The 20950-nt window shown below is 40.5% G+C and overlaps 1 protein-coding gene across 27 annotated transcripts in view; it reads right to left on the bottom strand.

Annotated features, from left to right (window-relative positions):
* NEB (nebulin) overlaps positions 1-20950 on the bottom strand; it is a 210797-nt gene that overhangs the window by 7332 nt on the left and 182515 nt on the right. For 4 of the 27 annotated variants that reach the window (XM_066281248.1, XM_066281221.1, XM_066281220.1 and 1 more), the window contains 16 exons: positions 20614-20727; positions 19313-19417; positions 16686-16790; positions 16069-16173; positions 15332-15424; positions 14241-14333; positions 9744-9836; positions 9136-9228; positions 8041-8133; positions 6095-6187; positions 4630-4722; positions 3955-4047; positions 2883-2975; positions 2220-2312; positions 527-619; positions 128-220 (listed from right to left, as the gene is read on the bottom strand). In XM_066281248.1, the coding sequence (XP_066137345.1) occupies positions 128-220; positions 527-619; positions 2220-2312; positions 2883-2975; positions 3955-4047; positions 4630-4722; positions 6095-6187; positions 8041-8133; positions 9136-9228; positions 9744-9836; positions 14241-14333; positions 15332-15424; positions 16069-16173; positions 16686-16790; positions 19313-19417; positions 20614-20727 (1545 nt within the window). The remainder of the gene's footprint in view (positions 1-127; positions 221-526; positions 620-2219; positions 2313-2882; positions 2976-3954; positions 4048-4629; positions 4723-6094; positions 6188-8040; positions 8134-9135; positions 9229-9743; positions 9837-14240; positions 14334-15331; positions 15425-16068; positions 16174-16685; positions 16791-19312; positions 19418-20613; positions 20728-20950) is intronic. The other 23 variants (XM_066281230.1, XM_066281228.1, XM_066281241.1 and 20 more) reach the window with 20 other exon arrangements.

Raw genomic sequence — 20950 nt, 5'->3', positions numbered from 1 at the left:
TTGGTTTGTTGTTTTTAAGAAGAATTTTAATAGATGAACAAAAGTTTGGGGAAAACTGTGAGATAAATTAGTGGTATAACCAGGCTTGTTAAAAGTGTAACAGTTTCTTTTTTCCTCTCTGAAATACCGAGCTAAAGTTTTCTTGATTGCGTTTGACTCTTTCCATCTCAGGAGTAAAAGGTGTGGGGGTGGCTTTCCCCATGTTCTCTTTGTATAAGACCTGTGAGATACAAAGTTGGACCCGAAAGTCACGAGGAGGCAATTCTCAGGCTAATAAGTATAATATAATGCAACTTGGGGGAGAAAATTTCATGTTTAATTTATTATTATTAGTGAGAAGAGCTCTCAACAAGAAAGATTAAAAAAAAGAAAGAACAGTTAATGGCAACGCTAAGTGTAGTATTTAGAGGAGGTTCTAGAATATTGGCATTTTGTTTGTTTTTAACCTGGGATGGAGTTAGGAGCAGGCCAAACTGCAGGGGTTACTTTGCAATATGAAAAACACTTTCGTTTCTCAAGACAATACCGAGCTAATGATCTCTTGATTGCGTTTGACTCTCTGCATCTCTGGAGTGACCGGGGTTGGGGTGGCTTTACCCATATTTTCTTTGTACAAAACCTACACGAGTCCAATGGATCCAAAAAGCCAAAAAGAAAAAAAAATTGCAGTTACCAAAAGATCAAACAGAACAAATAACTTGTTAGGAGGTGCAGGGTGCCAAACCGTTTGGGCAGTGAGATTAGATGCAAAGAAATACTCTTCCAGAGGAAGTTGATGTAGTTACAGCAGGACACACATTTCCAGCGTAGGACCCTCCTGACCTCTGGCAGCTGGCAAGACAGAACTGCGCGTGCTCCACGGAGACGAGGGACCCTCACGCTACCTTTGTCTATGAATTTCAAGCGCCTCGCAGGACTTAGGGACCGAGCTTCCATATCACTGAGAAGGTTGAGGCCACTTCTGATACAGCAGTGGGGAACTTGACCTTTTTGCAGCACTTAAAATCTTACAGACACCTCTGTGAAACGTGGGTCCTTAAACAAGCAGAGGGTTTCTCTTCTCTCTTTTTCTTGCTATCATCTGTGTTGTTTCTCTTGCTGTAATTTACTATGACCTCAAACTTCTCAGTAAGGACAAATGTGTTCAACAATTATATCACGGTCAATCAATAAAATACAGAGTAACACATCATGACAAATCCTCAACCTCGATGTCGCCCCTCAGTGTCATTCTTGGGGACACAGAGGTTTGGGAAATGTCATGCTAGAGGAAGACCTCTGTTGACATGGTGGTTCTCAAAGTGAGGTTCCTGGTCAGCGAGGTCAGTATCATCTGAGCACTTGCTAGAAATGCACATTTTCTGGCCCCAGACCAGACTTACAGATAAGAAACTGTGGGGGCAGCACCCGGCAATCTGGTTTAACAAACCCTTCGGGGGGATTCAGGCGCACACTGAGGTTTCAGAGCACTGCGCTCAGCTACGGGGAGACCTGTAGGCATCGCTGATGCGGAGGAACACAGGGTCTTCATTATGTGAGCTAAACTCCTTTGGACGCAAAGCCCGGCCCCCTGGTAATTTATCAACAGATCTAATATCACAGACACAGGCTTACAAGACACAGTTTACTAAGTTAGCGGTTAAAGACCATGATAAAGACAAAAGAACAAAAAAGAACTAAAATTGGCAAAACAAAACACAGTTCTAGTGACACTTTTTAAGTTAATTGCTAACCATTTGCCAAAACCACTACTGAGTCTTAATTTATATCATTATTTCTGAAGGAGAGGACTGGGGTTATTTTTCCCCAAGGTCTCTTGGTCCAAATCGGACAGAATAGATTAAAATATGAAGAATAGGCTCAAAAACACACACAAAATCCTAACTCCAATGGATGGGAAAGAACCCCTTTACACATACAAGGCTGCCTCCCAAATTTCACACGGAAAACAGAGACCTTGGGGGTAGTGAATAGACAGTAAGTTTGGGGAGAGATGTGCAAAACAATATTTTATTGGAAAATCTGTTATTTCCTGATATTAGAATTTTAAATTATGGATTAAAACAATCTTGTTATTATGGGGTTAAGTCTAAGACTAGCCCTATGGGAAAAAAGGATAAATGTGATAAATTCACAAAATTTAAATTATCTTTAAAAGTAGGGTTAATATGTATTATTTTAGATCATTAAAAAGTTTTTTTCTTTTCTTGCCAAAGTACCGTGCTAATATTTTCTTGATTGTGTTTGACTCTCTCCATCTCTGGAGTGACAGGTAAAGGGGTTCCCTTGCCCATGTTTTCTTTGTATAACACCTGTGTGATGAGAAAGCATCCAGAGAAACAACCGTAAGTAACATTTTGTTTGTTGTGAGATTTTTAAGGGTGAGTACAACCTTCTTGTTGCCAAATTACATAGTAGTCAAAGAAGCCAGGAGTTATATGCTGACAGGATGCCACAAGATACTTTATGACAGCCATACTTGGGACAGGGGCACACTCTCTAGGCGCCAAGGACCTCAGCTGTGGAGAAGGCTGTCTGAGCCATGTTATATTTTCATTCCTATGAGCAGGGTACCATTCTTATGAACATACAGGGATTCCGGATGGTTAGAATTCAGTGGTGTTGTTATCCAAGCAAACTAAAAGATAAGGTGTTTAAAAAAAAAAAGTTAAAATACCAGATAAAATAGAAATTAGAGTCAACTGAAACTAAAAAGAAAAGAAGAATTGATAGTAGCATCAGTGAAATGCAAAAGTCCGTATGTCCTTTTGCTAAGCGAGACATATTAGAAGCAAAGGGAGGGAGGTGGGTTTAACAACTATACCACAACTAAATATCAATTTAATTCTGAGGTTAAATCTTCTTTTCCCTGTTGAAAATACCGAGCTAATGTTTTCTTGATTGTGTTTGACTCTCTGCATCTCAGGAGTGATGGAGATTGGAGTTCCTGTCCCCACGTTTTCTCTGTATAGCACCTGTGTGATAAGAAAGATCCAGGACAAAGGGCCATCAGCCCCGCCCCCTCTGTGGAGCAGCTGGCCGCAGAGGGTAGAGGAAGAGGGCAGAGTGTGAGTTAAAGGAAGGGAAATTCCGCAAGCTTCTAGATCCAACCTGTGTGCGCCTGGGGACACGCTGGAAAGCACGGGAACGCAGGAAAGAGCAGTGAAAACTAAGAGGGAGGAAAGGAAAGTTTCATAACCGTGTTGTTTGAGTTCTGCAGCGCTGAGCAAGGAAGAGCACTACTGAAGGGATCAATCAGCCCCTCCCAGCTTGTTAAAGAGGTGGGGGGATAAAATTAAAAGGGCAAGAGACAGAAAGACAACCGAGGAGGTTATTTTTGATTTGGAAATGTTATTGATGAACCACATAAAGATACTGAGGTTTCCTTTAAACATTGCATATATAAAGATACATAGCACACACCCATCTTTTGTTGACTTTCAAAAGAAATCCAAGTATTTGATTTTTAGTTTGGGTGAACATATTTGGAAGAATTAATCATTTTTAAGGTAAATGCAGGGTAACGAGGAGATGCAGAGAAAAGAAAAGAAAAGAGAAGAGAAACTTGAAAATATCTGTACCAATACCAGTAAGGACAGAGACTAAGGTTAGTACAGGAAATCAGGCCAGCAGTCTGATTATTGCAGAATTTTCACAAGCGTAAGTTCAGATAAAATTTTCCAAAGCAGGATAAATGTGGTGCTTAGACATGGAAAATGTTATGCTTTTACAGGCTGGAGTATACTACTGAGTACTTTTTTAAAAAAATCAAGGGATTATATTAATGTTTAACCCAAATGGGGAAACTGATTCATAGGGAATGGTAGCATTAATTTGCAAAAAAGTCATGTCAAAGTTTTTATTGGTATAAGTTGATTAGATTTTAAAATATAGCCGTTAATCTTTTAAAAATACTTTAAAAATAGTTAAGGAATTTTGTTTCTTTTTAAATACCGAACTAAAGTTTTCTTGATTGTGTTTGACTCTCTCCATCTCTGGAGTGACAGGTAAAGGGGTTCCCTTGCCCATGTTTTCTTTGTATAACACCTGTGTGATGAGAAAGCATCCAGAGAAACAACCGTAAGTAACATTTTGTTTGTTGTGAGATTTTTAAGGGTGAGTACAACCTTCTTGTTGCCAAATTACATAGTAGTCAAAGAAGCCAGGGGTTACTGTATATAATGACAGGATGCCACAAGATACTTTAGGACAGCCATTCTTGGGACAGGGGCACACTCTCTAGGCGCCAAGGACCTCAGCTGTGGAGAAGGCTGTCTGAGCCATGTTATATTTTCATTCCTATGAGCAGGGTACCATTCTTATGAACATATAGGGATTCCGGATGGTTAGAATTCAGTGTTGTTGTTATCCAAGCAAACTAAAAGATAAGGTGTTAAAAAATAGTTAAAGTACCAGATGGAATAGAAATTAGAGTTAATTTCTATTAACTGAAATTTGAAAGAAAAGAATTGATAGTAGCATCAGTGAAATGCAAAAGTCCGTATGTCCTTTTGCTAAGTGAGACATATTAGAAGCAAAGGGAGGGAGGTGGGTTTAACAATTATATCACAATTAAATATCAATTTAATTCTGAGGTTAAATCTTCTTTTCCCTGTCTGTTGAAAATACCGAGCTAATGTTTTCTTGATTGTGTTTGACTCTCTGCATCTCAGGAGTGATGGAGATTGGAGTTCCTGTCCCCACGTTTTCTCTGTATAGCACCTGTGTGATAAGAAAGATCCAGGACAAAGGGCCATCAACCCCTCCCCCCTTTGTGGAGCAGCTGGCCGCAGAGGGTAGAGGAAGAGGGAAGAGTGTGAGTTAAAGCAGGGGTCTCAAACTCGCGGCCCGTGGGCCGTATGCGGCCCGCCGAACAATTTTGTGCGGCCCGCAGACTAATCCACGAAGTTCAAAATATTTTGGATAAAATTAAGTAAGCCTAGGGGGCCTACTTGTATTTTTCATTTCTCTAGCATCCTAGCTAGATATTAGCTTAGTTAACAGCAGTTGTGATGCGAACTACAGTTTCTGGTCGTTTTGTGACACTGAGTAAACTGCATGTACGATTGTGCTTGTTGTACTGATTTTTTTTTTGTTTTTAACTGCAGTGAGAAAAGTGTTGCGTAACAGCTGCCTTCTGTAGACCTAGTGCGGCCCACCGAACGGCTGTGATCTTGCTCTGCGGCCCACATGCTGAGTTGAGTTTGAGACCCCTGAGTTAAAGGAAGGGAAATTCCACAAGCTTCTAGATCCAACCTGTGTGCGCCTGGGGGCACGCTGGAAAGCACGGGAACGCAGGAAAGAGCAGTGAAAACTAAGAGGGAGGAAAGGAAAGTTTCATAATCGTGTTGTTTAAGTTCTGCAGCGCTGAGCAAGGAAGAGCACTACTGAAGGGATCAATCAGCCCCTCCCAGCTTGTTAAAGAAGTGGGGGATAAAATTAAAAGGGCAAGAGACAGAAAGACAACCGAGGAGGTTATTTTTGATTTGGAAATGTTATTGATGAACCACATAAAAATATTGGGGTTTCCATTAAACATTGCATATATGAAGATACATAGCACACACCCATCTTTTGTTGACTTTCAAAAGAAATCCAAGTATTTGATTTTTAGTTTGGGTGAACATATTTGGAAGAATTAATAATTTTTAAGGTAAGGTAATGAGGAGATGCAGAGAAAAGAAAAGAAAAGAGAAGAGAAACTTGAAAATATCTGTACCAATACCAGTAAGGACAGAGACTAAGGTTAGAATAGGAAATCAGGCCAGCAGTCTGATTATTGCAGAATTTTCACAAGCGTAAGTTCAGATAAAATTTTCCAAAGCAGGATAAATGTGGTGCTTAGACATGGAAAATGTTATGCTTTTACAGGCTGGAGTATACTACTGAGTACTTTTTTAAAAAAATCAAGGGATTATATTAATGTTTAACCCAAATGGGGAAACTGATTCATAGGGAATAGTAGCATTAATTTGCAAAAAAGTCATGTCAAAGTTTTTATTGGAATAAGTTGATTAGATTTTTAAAAATAGCCATTAATCTTTTTAAAATGTTTTAAAAATAGTTAAGGGAGTTTTTTTTCTGTGTTCAATACCAAACTAAAGTTTTCTTGATTGTGTTTGACTCTCTCCATCTCTGGAGTGATGGGAATCGGGATTCCGCTCCCGACGTTCTCTTTATACAACACCTGTGTGACACAAGAAAGCAGCCAGGAAACACAGAACAGTCAACACAGCCCTTCCTCTCTATCGTGTAGAGGGCCGAGTATGAGACTAGGACATCAAACAGGAGAGACTGTCATTTAACTTAACTTCATTAAATCAGCCTGTCATTTCAAGCACGAATCTGGATTAGAACACGCACCCCCATATCCTTAGCTAAAGTGCCAGTGTATTTGTTACTCAACCTTAGTCTAACTCATATGTTAAATGCTGTTTCTGGTATCAGGAAATAAAGAAACAAATACAAATGCTAATTTTATAAGAGCACTGAAATACTTAGTGTACAGTAGAAAGATTTTTTTTTTTAGAAAGATTACTTTTAAATTAGGTTGGCAAGTGTATTTTCCCTACCCAGAACATCTGTTTTACAGAATAACAGATAATTAAAACCCCGGGCCATTCCTATGCAATTTGGCAAAATTGGTCTTTGCTGAGTAAATTCAAGTTGCGGAGGTGGGTCAAGGCCACAAGTCAAGGTTTTAAACCTAGCACTGTTTATCCACCATAGTATCATAAAGGCTCCCGCGCCACTGGACAATTTACCTAAATGCAACTTGTGTAAAAATTAACACAAATGGTTACTTTAAAAAGAGAAATTGTCTAGGATCAGCAGGGTCATCAAGATTTTAAACAAATATAAATAATAATAATATATTTACTCTAACATAAAAGAAAATAATTGAAAATAATTCTGAAAACTTAATGTAAACCTTTTAAAAATAATAATAAATCCACAAGGAAAACAGTGATTATACCATTCCAAAAATAATATTAATTTACATTGAAAATTTAAACAAAATCAAGATTGTTAGTGAGTAATTAAAAACCAAGGAGAACAAAACAAAAACACACCGGGACTTATTGGGGTGATGACTTTGTAAGTTACATAAATGTCTAATCACTATGTTGTGCACATGAAACAGAAATAATATTGTATATTAACTGTAACTAAAATTTTTTTAAGTTATTAAAAAAAACAGTGAGACCAACCAAAGAAAGTTAATGATCTAATTATGTGGAAGAATCAAACTTAAAAAAAAAAATTTCAACTGATAATTAAAAAACATTTTGCATCAAACCTCCTCCCATTCTCCTACCCCCAAAATCCAGCTAATAACATTTGATTCGATTTGACTCAAATTTTTAGATCTGAATCTAAGATCTTTACATTATAGTTTCATAGACTCTTTGAGGATTTTAGAGGTTTTCAGCAATAAAAATACAAGCGAAAATAACATTAAATATAAGCTTGTGATCTGATTTATGTGTTAAAAACAAATTGGAAGATTTGGATTTCTACCCATGGAATGGCTTAAGACACGTATCAAGACGAGGCTGCTTTGGGTCCTGCTACTGAGCCATTTCCTTTCTTGGTTCTGCTGTTTACGCAGATAGGATACAATGTGAAGGCAATTAATGCCTGTTCCCAAGCAAGAGCCACTGGTTTTTCATGAGGCCTCAATCCTGTGTCTTTTCTTGTAATGCTAAACCCAGAAACATTGAACACAACGGAGTTCTAAGTAAATAAGAACTACAGTGGTAGAAACCTTCGAAACATCAATTAACTTGAAAGTCCCAGTAGTAACATAAAAGATGAAAAGGGAAGGAAAAGAACCAATTAAAAATTTTACGGAAATATTATCAAAAGTATAACATGTTAGAATCAAATGGTGATTAAAGATGTGGAAAACAGAAGGATTCAGTTGAGATTAAGAAGACAATTTGTTAAATTGATCATTTTAAAGGGACTCATGAGGAAGTTTGGATTTATAGAGTTATTATTTTTTTAATATGAGTTAAAGGAGCTTTCTCCAAGTACCGAGCTAAAGTTTTCTTGATTGCGTTTGACTCTCTCCATCTCAGGAGTGACAGGGATGGGGGTCCCCTTGTTCAAATTCTCTTTGTACAAAATCTGTGTGCACAAAACCAACAATCAAATCAGCCTGGACAGGAAGCCTGGACACATCAGCCTCTTTTAGGCAGATGTAACCTTTAAAATAGTCTCTAAAAATATTTGTTTGTTTGTTTCCATAATTACATAAAATAGGCCTAAATAACTTTAAGAAACAGAACGAATCTAGGCCACCTTTGGACATTTAGTCACACACAATATGATGTCTGTCTCTAAGTAGAATAATACAGACAGAGCTGCCAGGATAAGGCAGGACTCACATAAATAAGCCTTCTCTCAAGGACAGATTGGACCTTATCAGATAGCATTCAAGGCAATTCTAATTAATATCCATAATGAGTTGTTGCTAACAATGAATTAGGGAGCGGGAGGGAGAAAGGTTTGGGGGAATAAAATAAATATTAACAAATATTAAAAAGCTAAATAAATATTAGCTTTCAATGATCCTGAAATTATTCCAAAAGAAAGCTCAATTTTATCTTGCACAGTATACAAAAATAGCTAAGTCAAGGAAATTTGTACAGTATTTCTGAGTTACTAAAAATTGCTATATTGTCTTTTGAATGAAAATATTTAAGAATCATATTCTTTTAAGAAAAGCTGAAAACACAAAAAATACATCAAACAGAGGCCAGAATAAATACAACTAAAATTCTAATTAAGATTGACCTTTTAAAGGGGTGTTAGATTTTACTTTTGAGGTGTGCCACACTAGTTAGAAACACCTATTGTTATTCAAACAGGATCTGAGGAAGGAAACACTGAATAGTACAGGTGTTTAAGGGAGTGATCAATACTATGTTTCAGGGAAAACACAGTTAAAATTTCACACCAGAACTAAAGTAAATACTAAATTAGATTTAGATAGAAAGCTGAGGTAATATTTGGTATCATTATATACATATGAATTTAGTAATTTTATAGGAAGAAAAGTCAGATGTTTGTAATGTGTTAAAATGTTTTAAATAAGAAGGGATTTTATTTTTGTCCCCTAAGAAATACCGAGCTAAAGTTCTCTTGATTGCGTTTGACTCTCTCCATCTCTGGAGTGATAGGTGTTGGGGTTCCTGTCCCCAAATTTTCTTTGTACAAAACCTGTGAGATACAAGAAAGTACCCAGAAGACATTCAGAATGAGCACAAAGATTAAGGAAGAGAGAAATGTAAAGGCTAGGATGTGAGGGGGGAGTTTTTTAGTGAATAATATTTAGTCATTTAGCTTTTACTTCACAATTTTGACAAACTCTCCAATGCTAATTCTAATCATGGAAAAGTACACATTGAGTTAAAGGATATGAGTATAATGATGAAGAATCTTGTGTTAATTTTATTTACATCTAAGTTCTCACACTTCTAAGTACTCACATCTAAGTACTCACACTTGTCAGTTGCTGAAAGTGTTAAAATACCATCAGAAAAGTGAGTCACTTTGTGTGAGTCCAGAGGGTTTTGGTCAGGTAATAACACACACACACACAACCACACACACACAGACACAAATACACATAGAATTGTTGTTAAGATGTTACTTTTTAAGAAAAGGATGATGGGTTATTCTGGTAATTTTTTAAATGAGAAAGAGAGTTTCTTATCTGATATATTTATAAATACCGAGCTAAAGTTCTCTTGATTGCGTTTGACTCTCTCAATCTCAGGAGTGACAGAGGTTGGAATGCCTGTTCCCAAGTTTTCTTTGTACATCACCTGTAGGAGATAATTAGAATACCCAGAAAGGTAAAATGACTGCAGAGCCTTCGGATTACAGCTACGTGTTTATCATTTGGTGGAAACTCAGAAAAATAATCGCTTTTAACTATGACACTCAAGAAATAAGGAAAAGAAATTCTACAAATATTTACATTTTCTTTTCAAAAGCAGTTTTACTACCTTGAAAACTGCACACTAAATTGTGCATTTTTTATAGTCAACACATAGCATGTTCCTAAAATGCACTATGGCCCTGGTCGGTTGCTCAGTGGTAGAGCGTCAGCCTGGCGTGCAGGAGTCCCGGGTTCGATTCCTGGCCAGAGCACACAGGAGAAGCACCCATCTGCTTCTCCATCCCTCCCCCTCTCCTTCCTCTCTGTCTCTCTCTTCCTCTCCCGCAGCTGAGGCTCCATTGGAGCAAAGTTGGCCCGGGTGCTGAGGATGGCTCTGTGGCCTCTGCCTCGGGTGCTAGGATGGCTCTGGATGCAACAGAGCAACGCCCCAGATGGGCAGAGCATCGCCCCCTGGTGGGCATGCCAGGTGGATCCCAGTCAGGCGCATGCGGGTGTCTGTCTGACTGCCTCCCCGTTTCCAGCTTCGGAAAAATGCAAAAAATAAAAATAAAATGCACTATATACCGGTAGTAATAATTTCAACGATGAGAAAAATCCATTTTGTCACATCTCATATTAGTGCCTTTAATATAGTAGGTCCACAAAAAAATCTATTTTACCTAATAAATAGGTCGCTTGCTTAAAATTTTTCTAATCACACAGTACTGTATTCCTTCAAGGTTACTGAGAGTTTGTTTTATTTTTATAAGATTTTAAAATTTTTATTTGTTTTAGAGAGAGAGAGAGAGAGAAGAGGGAGGAGCAGGAAACATCAACTCTCATATGTGCCTTGCCTAGGCAAGCCCAGGGTTTTGAACCAGTGATGTCAGGTGTGTGTTTTGTATTTTCTATGAAAGATTAGAAAATACCTAGCATACCTGGCCCTTAGTTTGCAGGTACCTTTAATGTGGGACTTAAACAGTTTAGTTTTTCAGAAGAGCATCTTTTTTTTTTTTTTTACTGGTGAATGCTGGATCATGTAAGCTGTAAATTGGTGTTTTGTTAAAGGGGTAAGTCTCTATTTGTTAGGGGCAATATCAGTGGATGGTACATTTTCATGAGAGTGAGGGACTTCCTGAACCTCTAGCCTTCTTCCCTCTGAATGTTAAGATTTTCAGCCTAATCGAATGAATGAGCTCTTTTTAAATGGATGGATTCTATGGTGTACTAGCCCCTGGGGTGGGAGCAACAGGGAAATCTAGGGATTTGTGTCACAGATGAATTTCCTAAAATCACTGATCAACTGGTGTTGCTATCTTTGTTTTGCTAGGAGACTACTGGAGATCATTAAAAGTCTATCTTGGTATCAAGTTGTGTTTCTTCACCCAGTAAGGCAGCAGACTAGCCATGGACAGAAAAACATGATAAAATCAGGTAGGACTGGAGCTTGCAATAAAATGACAAAGGAGCCATAGGCTACTTTTCTTGGATTAGCTGGCACAAAACTCTAAGTGAAGCTTGAACCACCAGGAAGCCAGAGTGTAAGAAGGGAGTTTAAAGGGAATGAGGTCTAAACAATAGGAAAGACATGCAAGAGAAATGTCTTCTAATGAAAATTAAATGAGAGACCAGTATTCCGGGACTAAAAGAATCTTGAATAACAGGGTCTTCACCGTTTGTTGGCCATAAACTATTTCTCAAACTTCATACAATCTCTTGCTGGTAGCCAGCAATTGCTTAGAATCTGTTGATGGATGAGAAAGTGTGTGCATGTGTGTGTGTAGAAGCACACATGAAATTCCTGTTAGAGAACAGGCATAACATTTTGTGGGTAGATTACAACTAGCACCTTAAACACACACAAAAAGAGAGCAGAAGGTGCAGGGCAAGAGATCTTAAAAGGGAGGGAGAAAGTTGCAGAGACTTCACAAGTCTACCTAGGGCCTTCCAGATGATGGAGATTGTCTTTAGATATACACATACATGCATACACACAAATATATGGATATATAAAAATTCTTCTTATTTATTTATTTACTTTGGTGACAGAGTCAGAGAGAGGGACAGATAGGGACAGACAGGAAGGAGAGAGATGAGAAGCATCAATTCTTCGTTGCGGCACACTAGTTGTTCATTGATTGCTTTCTCATATCTGCCTTGACAGGGAAGAGGGGCTACAGCAGACCGAGTGACCCCTTGTTCAAGCCAGCAACCTTTGGGCTTAAGCCAATGACCATGGGTTCACGTCTATGATCCCATGTTCAAGCCAGCAACCCCACGCTCAAACAGGTGAGCCTTCGCTCAAGTGGATGAGCCTGTGCTCAAGCCAGGCGACCTTGGGGTTTTGAACCTGTGTCTTCTACATCTCAGTCCAACACTCTATCCACTGTGCCACTGCCTGGTCAGGTAGGATATATAAAAATTATTTTATATTACTTTCTGTTTATATATACAGGTGATCCTTGGGTTTTAACAGTCCCGACATATGACGTTTTGAGTTTACCACGCTCACTCCCATAAAGACTTAAAAAAATTGACCCTGGCCAGTTGGCTCAGTGGAAGAGTGTCAGCCCAGTGTGTGGAAGTCCTGGGTTCAATTCTTGGCCAGGGCAAACAGGAGAAGCACTCATCTGCTTCTCCACCCTTCCCCCTCTACTTTCTCTCCATCTCTCTCTTCCTCTCCCGCAGCCAAGGCTCCACTGGAGCAAAGTTGGCCTGGGCGCTGAGGACAGCTCCATGGCCTCCTCCTTAGGCGCTAGAATGGTTCTGGTTGCAACGGAGCAATGCCACAGTTGGGCAGAGCATCACTCCCTAGTGGGCATGCCAGGTGGATCCCGGTCAGGTGCATGTGGGAGTCTGTCTCTCTGCCTCTCTGTTTCTCACTTCCGAAAAATACCAAACAAACAAACAAACAGACAAACAAAAACCTTAAAAAAATTGAGATATGAATGTTTCAGCTTATACCATTAGCATCGTACTTATGGAGTATGTGCTCAAACTATATAGTTCCAGACTAACCGGGAACAATTCTTTAAGAATGTGGAAAGGCCTACAACACATCCTGTACCCTCTACATCAACTGCTTCTTGAGATGAGACACCTGTAGTACAGGTAGAATCATTTCCAGCATCTCCTGCACGCTCCTTAGGAATCCTCATTCACCTGACCCAGTATCTCCAGCACCTTCTGGTTCTCCTGCCTCTCCAGTTTCCTCCTCCCAATAGGTCACTCTCTCCCACCTTGCAATGCCCCTTCCAGTGTGCAAGCCAACCACAGAAATAATGGCAAGGAATTTTTTTTTTTGACAGAGACAGGGAAAGAATCAGAGAGATGGACAGATAGGGACAGACAGGAAGGGAGATGAGAAGCATCAGTTCTTCATTGTGGCACCTTAGTTGTTCAATGATTTTTTTCTTATATGTGCCTTGATGGGGGAGGGGCTACAGCAGAGCGAGTGACCCCTTGCTCAATCCAGCAACCTTGGGCTCAAGCCAGTGAACCTGGGCTTCAAGCCAGTGATCCTAGGCTTCAAGCCAGTGACCTTTGTGCTTGAGCCAGTGACCATGGGGTCCTATCTATGATCTCATGCTTAAGCCAGCAACCCCACACTTGAGCTAGTGAGCCCACCCTCAAGCTGGATGAGCCCACGCTTAAGCCGGTAACCTCTGGGTTTCGAACCTGAGTCCTTCACATTCCAGTCCAACACTATTCATTGTGCCACCACCTGGTCAGGCAGAATTTTTTTGAACATTCATTTTTTGTCATTTTTTTTCTTTACTACATTATAGTGTACAGTATAGTATATTTATGTTCTTTTCCTTTTTCTGTGGCTTAGTTGTGTTTTTATGTTCTAGATTATGATTTTACAACTGTGTTAGGATAGGTAAGTGACTTAGTCTAGGGTGTTTCAACTTACACTAAAGTTCGGGTTACTTCACTGTCATAGGAACTGACTGTGTCGTAACCCAGGGACCCCTGTATATGCCTTTGGCTAATTAACTTGAGATCATCCCAATAACCTTATTACTACTGATGGCACATTTCAGTTTACAAATTGCAAATGTAATTAATCAAGAAGCCAAGCCCCTGCCTTCTGCTCCTTGATCATGTGAAAATAGAACTGTCTTAATCTACTTTTGCAAATTGTAGTGCTCTTCTCAGGACCAAGTGGGAGTTCACACCATCCCCAAGGCATGGGGAGCCCTTGGCCAAAGAAAGAAGGGGTGAGATGGAGCTGGGTAACGACTGTGATGGGGCTGGCTACACGCGCGCGCGTGCGTGCACGCACACCACACACACACACACACACACACACACACACACACGGAGCAAGCATCAGGGCTACTACCGAGCTAATGTGCTTCTGCGTCTCCTTGACACGCTTCACTTCCGGCAGGTCGGGGATTGGGGTTCCTTGTCCAATTGCTTCCTTATACTTGACCTGCAGATATAAAAGGGGGACCATGTGCAGTGTGTTTGATTAGTAGTTCTTCAATTTTTAAAATCACAAATGGCATAAGCTCTACACTTATTTTGAATGGGGCCACATTCCGATATTAGGTCAGAGGAGAACAATGCCAAGGACAAACACTTGGTCGGTCTGTTTTCTCCCTGTGGGGTGGGCTGGGGGTGGGTGGGTTCCATACTTGGGCTGTAGTCCCTTCTCTTTCCTCTGTACTCGGGTGTTTTTATTAACAGTTCATTTGACGAGGACAGATAGATTTAGGAAGGCAAATTCTTTGCCTCTTAACATACTCTATTTTCTTACAAGTGACAACGAGTCTCTCCTTAACCAAACTTTAGTTGGGCTCCTCTGAATCTTCTTCCCAACTGGACCTTGACTTTCAGACTTTAGCATCTATCTCTGCATTACCCAAGTTTAGCAAAAATCCTGATAAGTCAGTTTAGCCAGAATCTCCCACCCTCCATATCTGATCAAGTTCCTCTGTCCCCAACCCCCATCCCATTGGTGAAGCCTGGTCACCTGGCTTGCCTCCAGCAGGAGTCCTGTTAGGCCGGTTCAGCCACAAGCCTCCTTACCCATGGTGTTACCTCTAAGTAAGTTTCCATCCACTGACCCTTCCCCGAGCTATAAAGTCTCACTTTTCCTTGTTGTGTTTGAAATAAGGTCTGGTTCCATACTGAGAGCTCTTTCCCCCTGTATTGCAATAGTCCTGAATAAAATCTGCTTTTTACCACTTTAACAACCATCCCGCTCTGGTTTGCTCTGACACAGGCTTCTCCATTTTCCATATCTAACCTCACCTCATGAAAATCACCACAGCACTGCACTGTCAGATGACCCTAGCCACAGGAACCGATTTTACCAACTTAAGCTGCTTTGGGTGACAAAGGTTTTGAGTGCAGCTCAGACATCAGAGTCAGCTGTCAAAGGGAGGTAGAAAATATGACGAGTGAGTCCACGGGGGGCGTCTTTACCGAGCTGATGTGGTCCTGCGTTTGCTTCACCCTCATCATCTCAGGTGTCTTGCCGATCGCTGTTCCTGGTGAGAGGTCCTCTTTGTACAAAACCTGGATATTCAGAATCAAGACAGTGTTACACAGAGGAAGGGAAAACACAGCGATTCCTGGAGAAACTCTAGGAAACATGGCTCTGTGGAAACAAAAGACACTAGAGAGCGTCTCAGGCAAGTGCCCGAATACCTGGTGTCTCTGATCAGCCCGAGTGACTCAGGCCCAGTGACCGGTCACTCTCCACATTTTGAGATTTCTTTTAAGATTATCACACCATATTAACACAGAATGAGGAACCCCAGAAAACACTGGTTTAGAAAAGCCTGTGCTCATACGAAATAAAAACTTCATTAAAGAAATACGAAGTCAGTTAGTTACTTTGGGGGAGGCATACCAAAAGAAATCACAATGTCAGAAAGAAATCCATTTTCCTGGAGCAAGACAACACATGTTACTGCTGCGGGATTTAAAAAAAAAGTTAAAGAAAGAGAAATTACTTTGTTAGCAGATTTAAATTGTTATTCAAATGGTCTCCGGAATGATGATTTTAGAGCAAAGTACGGGAAATTTCAAAGAACTGCTAGGATTAACTGGGGAAGTTAAATGTTATTTGTCTGAATAAACGTGAGGCTTATATATTTTTAAAGAGGAGAATGGAATTATTAGGTTAGCATTGAATGGAAAATAAATAGTAAATGTACCGAGCTGAAATTCTTTTGATTTTCTTTCACACGCAGTATTTCTGGTGTGTCTTGAACAACTGTAATTTTTCCTTTAGTGTTTTTAAGGTCACTCTGGTATTGGAGCTATGAAGAGAGAGTAAACACCTTGTTAAGATTTCAACATTGTTTTATATATTTTTAATCGTCTTATATTGTGTAAAGGAAGTTAAAATCCTGTGTTTAAGAAAAATGTCTATGCCACAATAATCATAGTCTGATAGCCAAAGGGAAATTCTTTAATAAGAATGGTGTGGAGAGGCTAAATTTTTTAAAACCCTAAAACTTGTAACATGTCAAATTATTATTATTTTTTAATGTACAGCTTACCTAGAATTAACTTTTGAAAAAGACGGATGTTGCCACTAATGAAAAACGGTGAGAGTTCATATCCAGTGACAGAAAGTCACCAACAAAGTGACAGAGGGGTCTTTCATGTTTTGATTTGGTACTGAAATATGAGGGAAGTCTGGAAGAATGGCACACACATTTGGGGGCCTGTTCCATGGCCCCCGAGTGTGGGTGCACGGAGGCAGCCCCCTTGCCCTGCCTCTTCCCGGGTACCAGTGGGCTGTGTTGTAGATTCAGTGAAAACTTACGAGGCTGAAGTTCTTTTGGTTCTCCCGGACTCTCTGCATCTCTGGGGTGTCCAAAACTGTTTCATAATATGACATGCCCTTCTCTGCATCTTCCTTGTACTTTTTCTGGAAATAGATTGCAAAAATCCGGGTGGTTACCATCACACGACTCCGAACCAACAGGACCTAGCCCCTTCCGCTCAGCAGAGGGAACATCTTTTCTGCTCTTGACTGCTCAAGGACGGTAGGGAGTTATAAAGCAGAGCTCTCTCGGTGAGTAAGCACCATGCCCTTTCTTTCCTGAAGACCCGAGCCTAGGGATCCAACAGGACCCACTGTCATGGTGAAACTGGCAGAGGGTGTATTGGCTTGTCCACAGAGGGAGGTGAGAGCCAGCGAGGGTCCTGGTTGGGAGACAGGGATGCCTACAGCAGACTGGATGGAGCCAGATGGTTCAACTGGCAGATGGACCGAAGCAGGAGGGTAAGAGACCAGAGGTGAACACTGCTCTGAACTGGAGGGAGTAGCCTGGCTGGCCATCGCTTAGGCTTTGGGGACGAAGCCAGGAGAGGCCTGGGAAAGCACACAGAAGCACAGTAAATGAATTAATCCCTCCCTAGGAAAGATCCCCATGCTGAGGCTTACCTTAAAGATTAATAAGGTCAAAGGGCAGAGGTTATTTGGCTGGTGAGCCATGTGTAGCCCCAGAATGTTGGTCTCCCTGTCTCTCCCAATGAGCACAACATGGTAGTTTGGGGCCCATATGATTTGGTAATAAAATTCTTTCCCACCTCCCACCTCTAAAATAAAAGATTCAAGTCTCCTATTTGAATATATTTGCTTCCTAATTAAGTCACTCTCTGGGGGTAACTGTATTTTATTTATTTATTATTTTTATTTATTTATTCATCTTAGAAAAGAGAGAGAGAGAGAGAGAGAGAGAGAGAAGAGGGGGAGGAGGAGCAGGAAGCATCAACTCCCATATGTGCCTTGACCAGACAAGCCCAGGGTTTTGAACCAGTGACCTCAGCATTTCCAGGTTAACGCTTTATCCACTGTGCCACCACAGGTCAGGCGGTAACTGTATTTTTTATGTCTAAACTTTATGATTAAAATTATATGCTGCTAAGGAAGTGTTTAAATTTATGATCCTCTAAGCTGATTGTCATTAAGAGATCATCTGTGAAGGTTAAAAACAAACAAACAAATAAATAAAACATTGCCAGGGCCTACATCAGACTTACTAGCTAAAAATTCTATAGTGGAACTGGGAAAAATCTAATTCCCAGGTGTTTAAAAATGTCGCCAGGTCAGGTAACTACTGCTTAGAACTCACTGATCAGAAGACAGCAAAAATTCTAGTTCGGGGCTACTCAGATAAAGTGCAGACTTCTGATATTACGGAAGATGAAAACAGATGAGGGTGCATCCTGGTGTATGAAGGACATCTTACATTTCTTCACTTCTCTATTTGTAGGATGAGAGAGAGTTATCCACCATGGGAGGAACTGGGGCTAGACTGTGTGGTTAGCAGTGATGACATGATCTGTCTGGTTAAAGAAATTGATAATACAAATGTGAATTCCCTACTTTGTTTCTTCCATATTTGAGCACAAATTTTACATCCACATTATAAAAGACTTTGCGTGTTAAGATACTGATTCATTAATTATGGATTTCATGTAAAAGTTTTTCAGTATCTTAAAATTCTGTCATATAATTTATTTTTAATTCTGAACCTTGAATCTCAAAGTTTAAATCAAACTTGCATTATATATAAATACCTTCCCTTTAATTGGGCAAAACTGATTTAAAAGAACCTCCTTAAGAATTAATGAAAAGATTTTGTGTTTTTTGTTTATTTGTTTGGTTTTTAGCAAGACAGGGAGACAGATGAGAAACATCAACTTGCAATTGCATCTCTTTAGTTGTTCATTGATTACTTCTGCTCGATGCCTTGACCAGGGCGGGGTGCGGAGGACTCCAGCTGAGCCATTGATTTCTTGCTCCAGCCAGTGACCCTGAGCTCAAGCCAGCGATTCTGGGCTTCAAACCAGCAACCTTTGGGCTCAGGTTAGCGATCATGGGATCATGTTTATGATCCCATGTTCAAGCTGGACGAGCGGCCTTGGGGTTTCTAACCTGGGACATCAGCGTCCCAATTTGATGATCTACCCTCTGCACCACCACTGGTCAGGTTGAAAGACTTCGTTCTTTATGATTGGGTCAATGTGTCGTATTCTTTTTTTCTCTCTCTTAAGTGAGAAGCAGGGAAGCAGAAAGACAGACTCCCACATGCACCCTGACCGAGATCCAGCTGGTAAGCCCCCTACTGGGTGATGCTCTGCCCATCTGGGGCTGTCGCTCCATTGCTCAGCAAATGAGCTATTTTAGTGCCTGAGGCAAAGCCATGGAGCCATACCCAGAGCCCAGAGCCAGCTTGCTCCAAATGGGCCATGGTTGTGGGAGGGGAAGAGAGAGAGATAAAGAGAGAGAAAGGAGAAGGGGAGGGGTGGAGAACAAGATTGGTGCTTCTTCTGTGCATCATGACTGGGAATTGAACCTGGGACATCCATATGCTAGGCTGATACTCTACCACTGAGCCAACCGGCCAGGCCTATGTGTGATATTCTGATGAATATCCTTACCTGGCTTGAAAGGTTCTTGACTTGCTGGGCATGAATGATCTCTGGAGTATCAACCACAGAAGTGAAATTGGCTTTTTCCATTTCTGCTGATTGCTTATACTTAATCTGCAAAAGAACAGCCAACGATTGGGTAAATATTTACAATATGCACATAATTTTTAGTTTAGTTTGATTAAGAAGTAGTCACTATTTCTTTTTTCTTTCTTTCTTTTTTTTTTGCAAGAGAGACAGAGAGAGGGACAGATAGTGACAGACAAACAGGAAGGGAGAGAGATGAGAAGCAACAATTTTTCATTGCGGCACCTTAGTTGTTCATTGATTGCTTTCTCATATGTGCCTTACTGGGGGGCTACAGCCAAGCCAGTGTCCCCTTGCTCAAGCTAGTGACCTTCGGCTCAAGTAAATAAACTTGGGCTTCAAGCCAGCGACCTTTGAGCTTAAGCCAGTGACCGTGTGGTCATGTCTATGATCTTACACTCAAGCCAGTGACCCCATGCTCAAGTTGGTGAGCCCCTACTCAAGCCAGCGACCTCAGGTTTGGAACCTGGGTCATCTGCATCCCAGGTCGATGCTCTATCCATTGTGTCACCGCCTAGTCAGGCTCAATATTTATTTTTCAAAAAAATTTATTCATTTGACATTCAACAGACATTTTTCTTATTATATTTATAAAGAGTGAAATTCAGAAAGAATGATTGAATTCTAGTTGGTGAAAGACTAGTTAGGCATGAAAACAGGAGAGAAAGGAGTGAGGGGGAAGGGAAGGGGTAACGGAAAATGAGAAAGGTAATCAGTAAATAGTGAGACATGGATTGTTTATATACATAAGAGCTAGAAGCAAGACAAGTAAGAAAAAGACCCATACCAATCACTGTGAGACAATGTGTATGCCTAAAAACTGTGTTTTAAATTTAGGCCTTGAAAGGAGAGATAGAAAGAACTCTCAAAATATTCTAAGCAAGAAATTCTTCGTGATAATAGGGAGTGTATTGATTAAGAAACAAGGCCTGGATGTCAGTCTACCCCCTTTCCAAGCTGCTATTTGCTTCACCAACTTCTAGCCTTTGCTTTGAATGTCTCCTATGGCGGTAGACTTGAAACGGCAGGGATAAGTAGGCCTGGCAGAGAGTCCTTAAATCCTTTATTAGAATGGACTCACCAGGCAGATATTTAAGAATGATACTACATGCACTTGATTGTTATTGACCAACAAATAAGATAATGGAAGGGAATCTGTGCCCTTGTAAGCACAGCTACTCCTTGTGGAGGGGGGGAAGATTGACATGAGCAGGAACACCGACCTGACTGGCGATGTCAGTGGCATTCTTGGCCCTCATGAAGTCAGGAGTTTCATTGGCCATGGCGTTCAGGCCTTTTCCTTTGACTTCCACTTCCAGGTCTTTCTTATATTCTTTCTAGAGTAGCATTAAAAAAAAAAGAAGAAGTTACCCCACTTCCACGATTAGATGATAGATGTACAGAGCAAACACACGTCCACACCACATGCTCCTTGGTGGCTAGTGTCCGCCCTTCCCTGTGACAGGCGACTGCCGCAGCCTGTATTAAGGCCTCCTTTTGAACACTCTAGCATCCTCTAGTTAGAAAATTAAAGTATAAAGCAAATTTTAAATCTGGTTT

This window comes from Saccopteryx bilineata, chromosome 5 (assembly GCF_036850765.1).
Source record: "Saccopteryx bilineata isolate mSacBil1 chromosome 5, mSacBil1_pri_phased_curated, whole genome shotgun sequence".
NCBI classification, from domain to species: Eukaryota; Metazoa; Chordata; class Mammalia; order Chiroptera; family Emballonuridae; genus Saccopteryx; species Saccopteryx bilineata.
The sequence above is the reverse complement of the archived record's forward strand: the minus strand, read 5'-3'. Positions and strand labels throughout refer to the sequence as shown.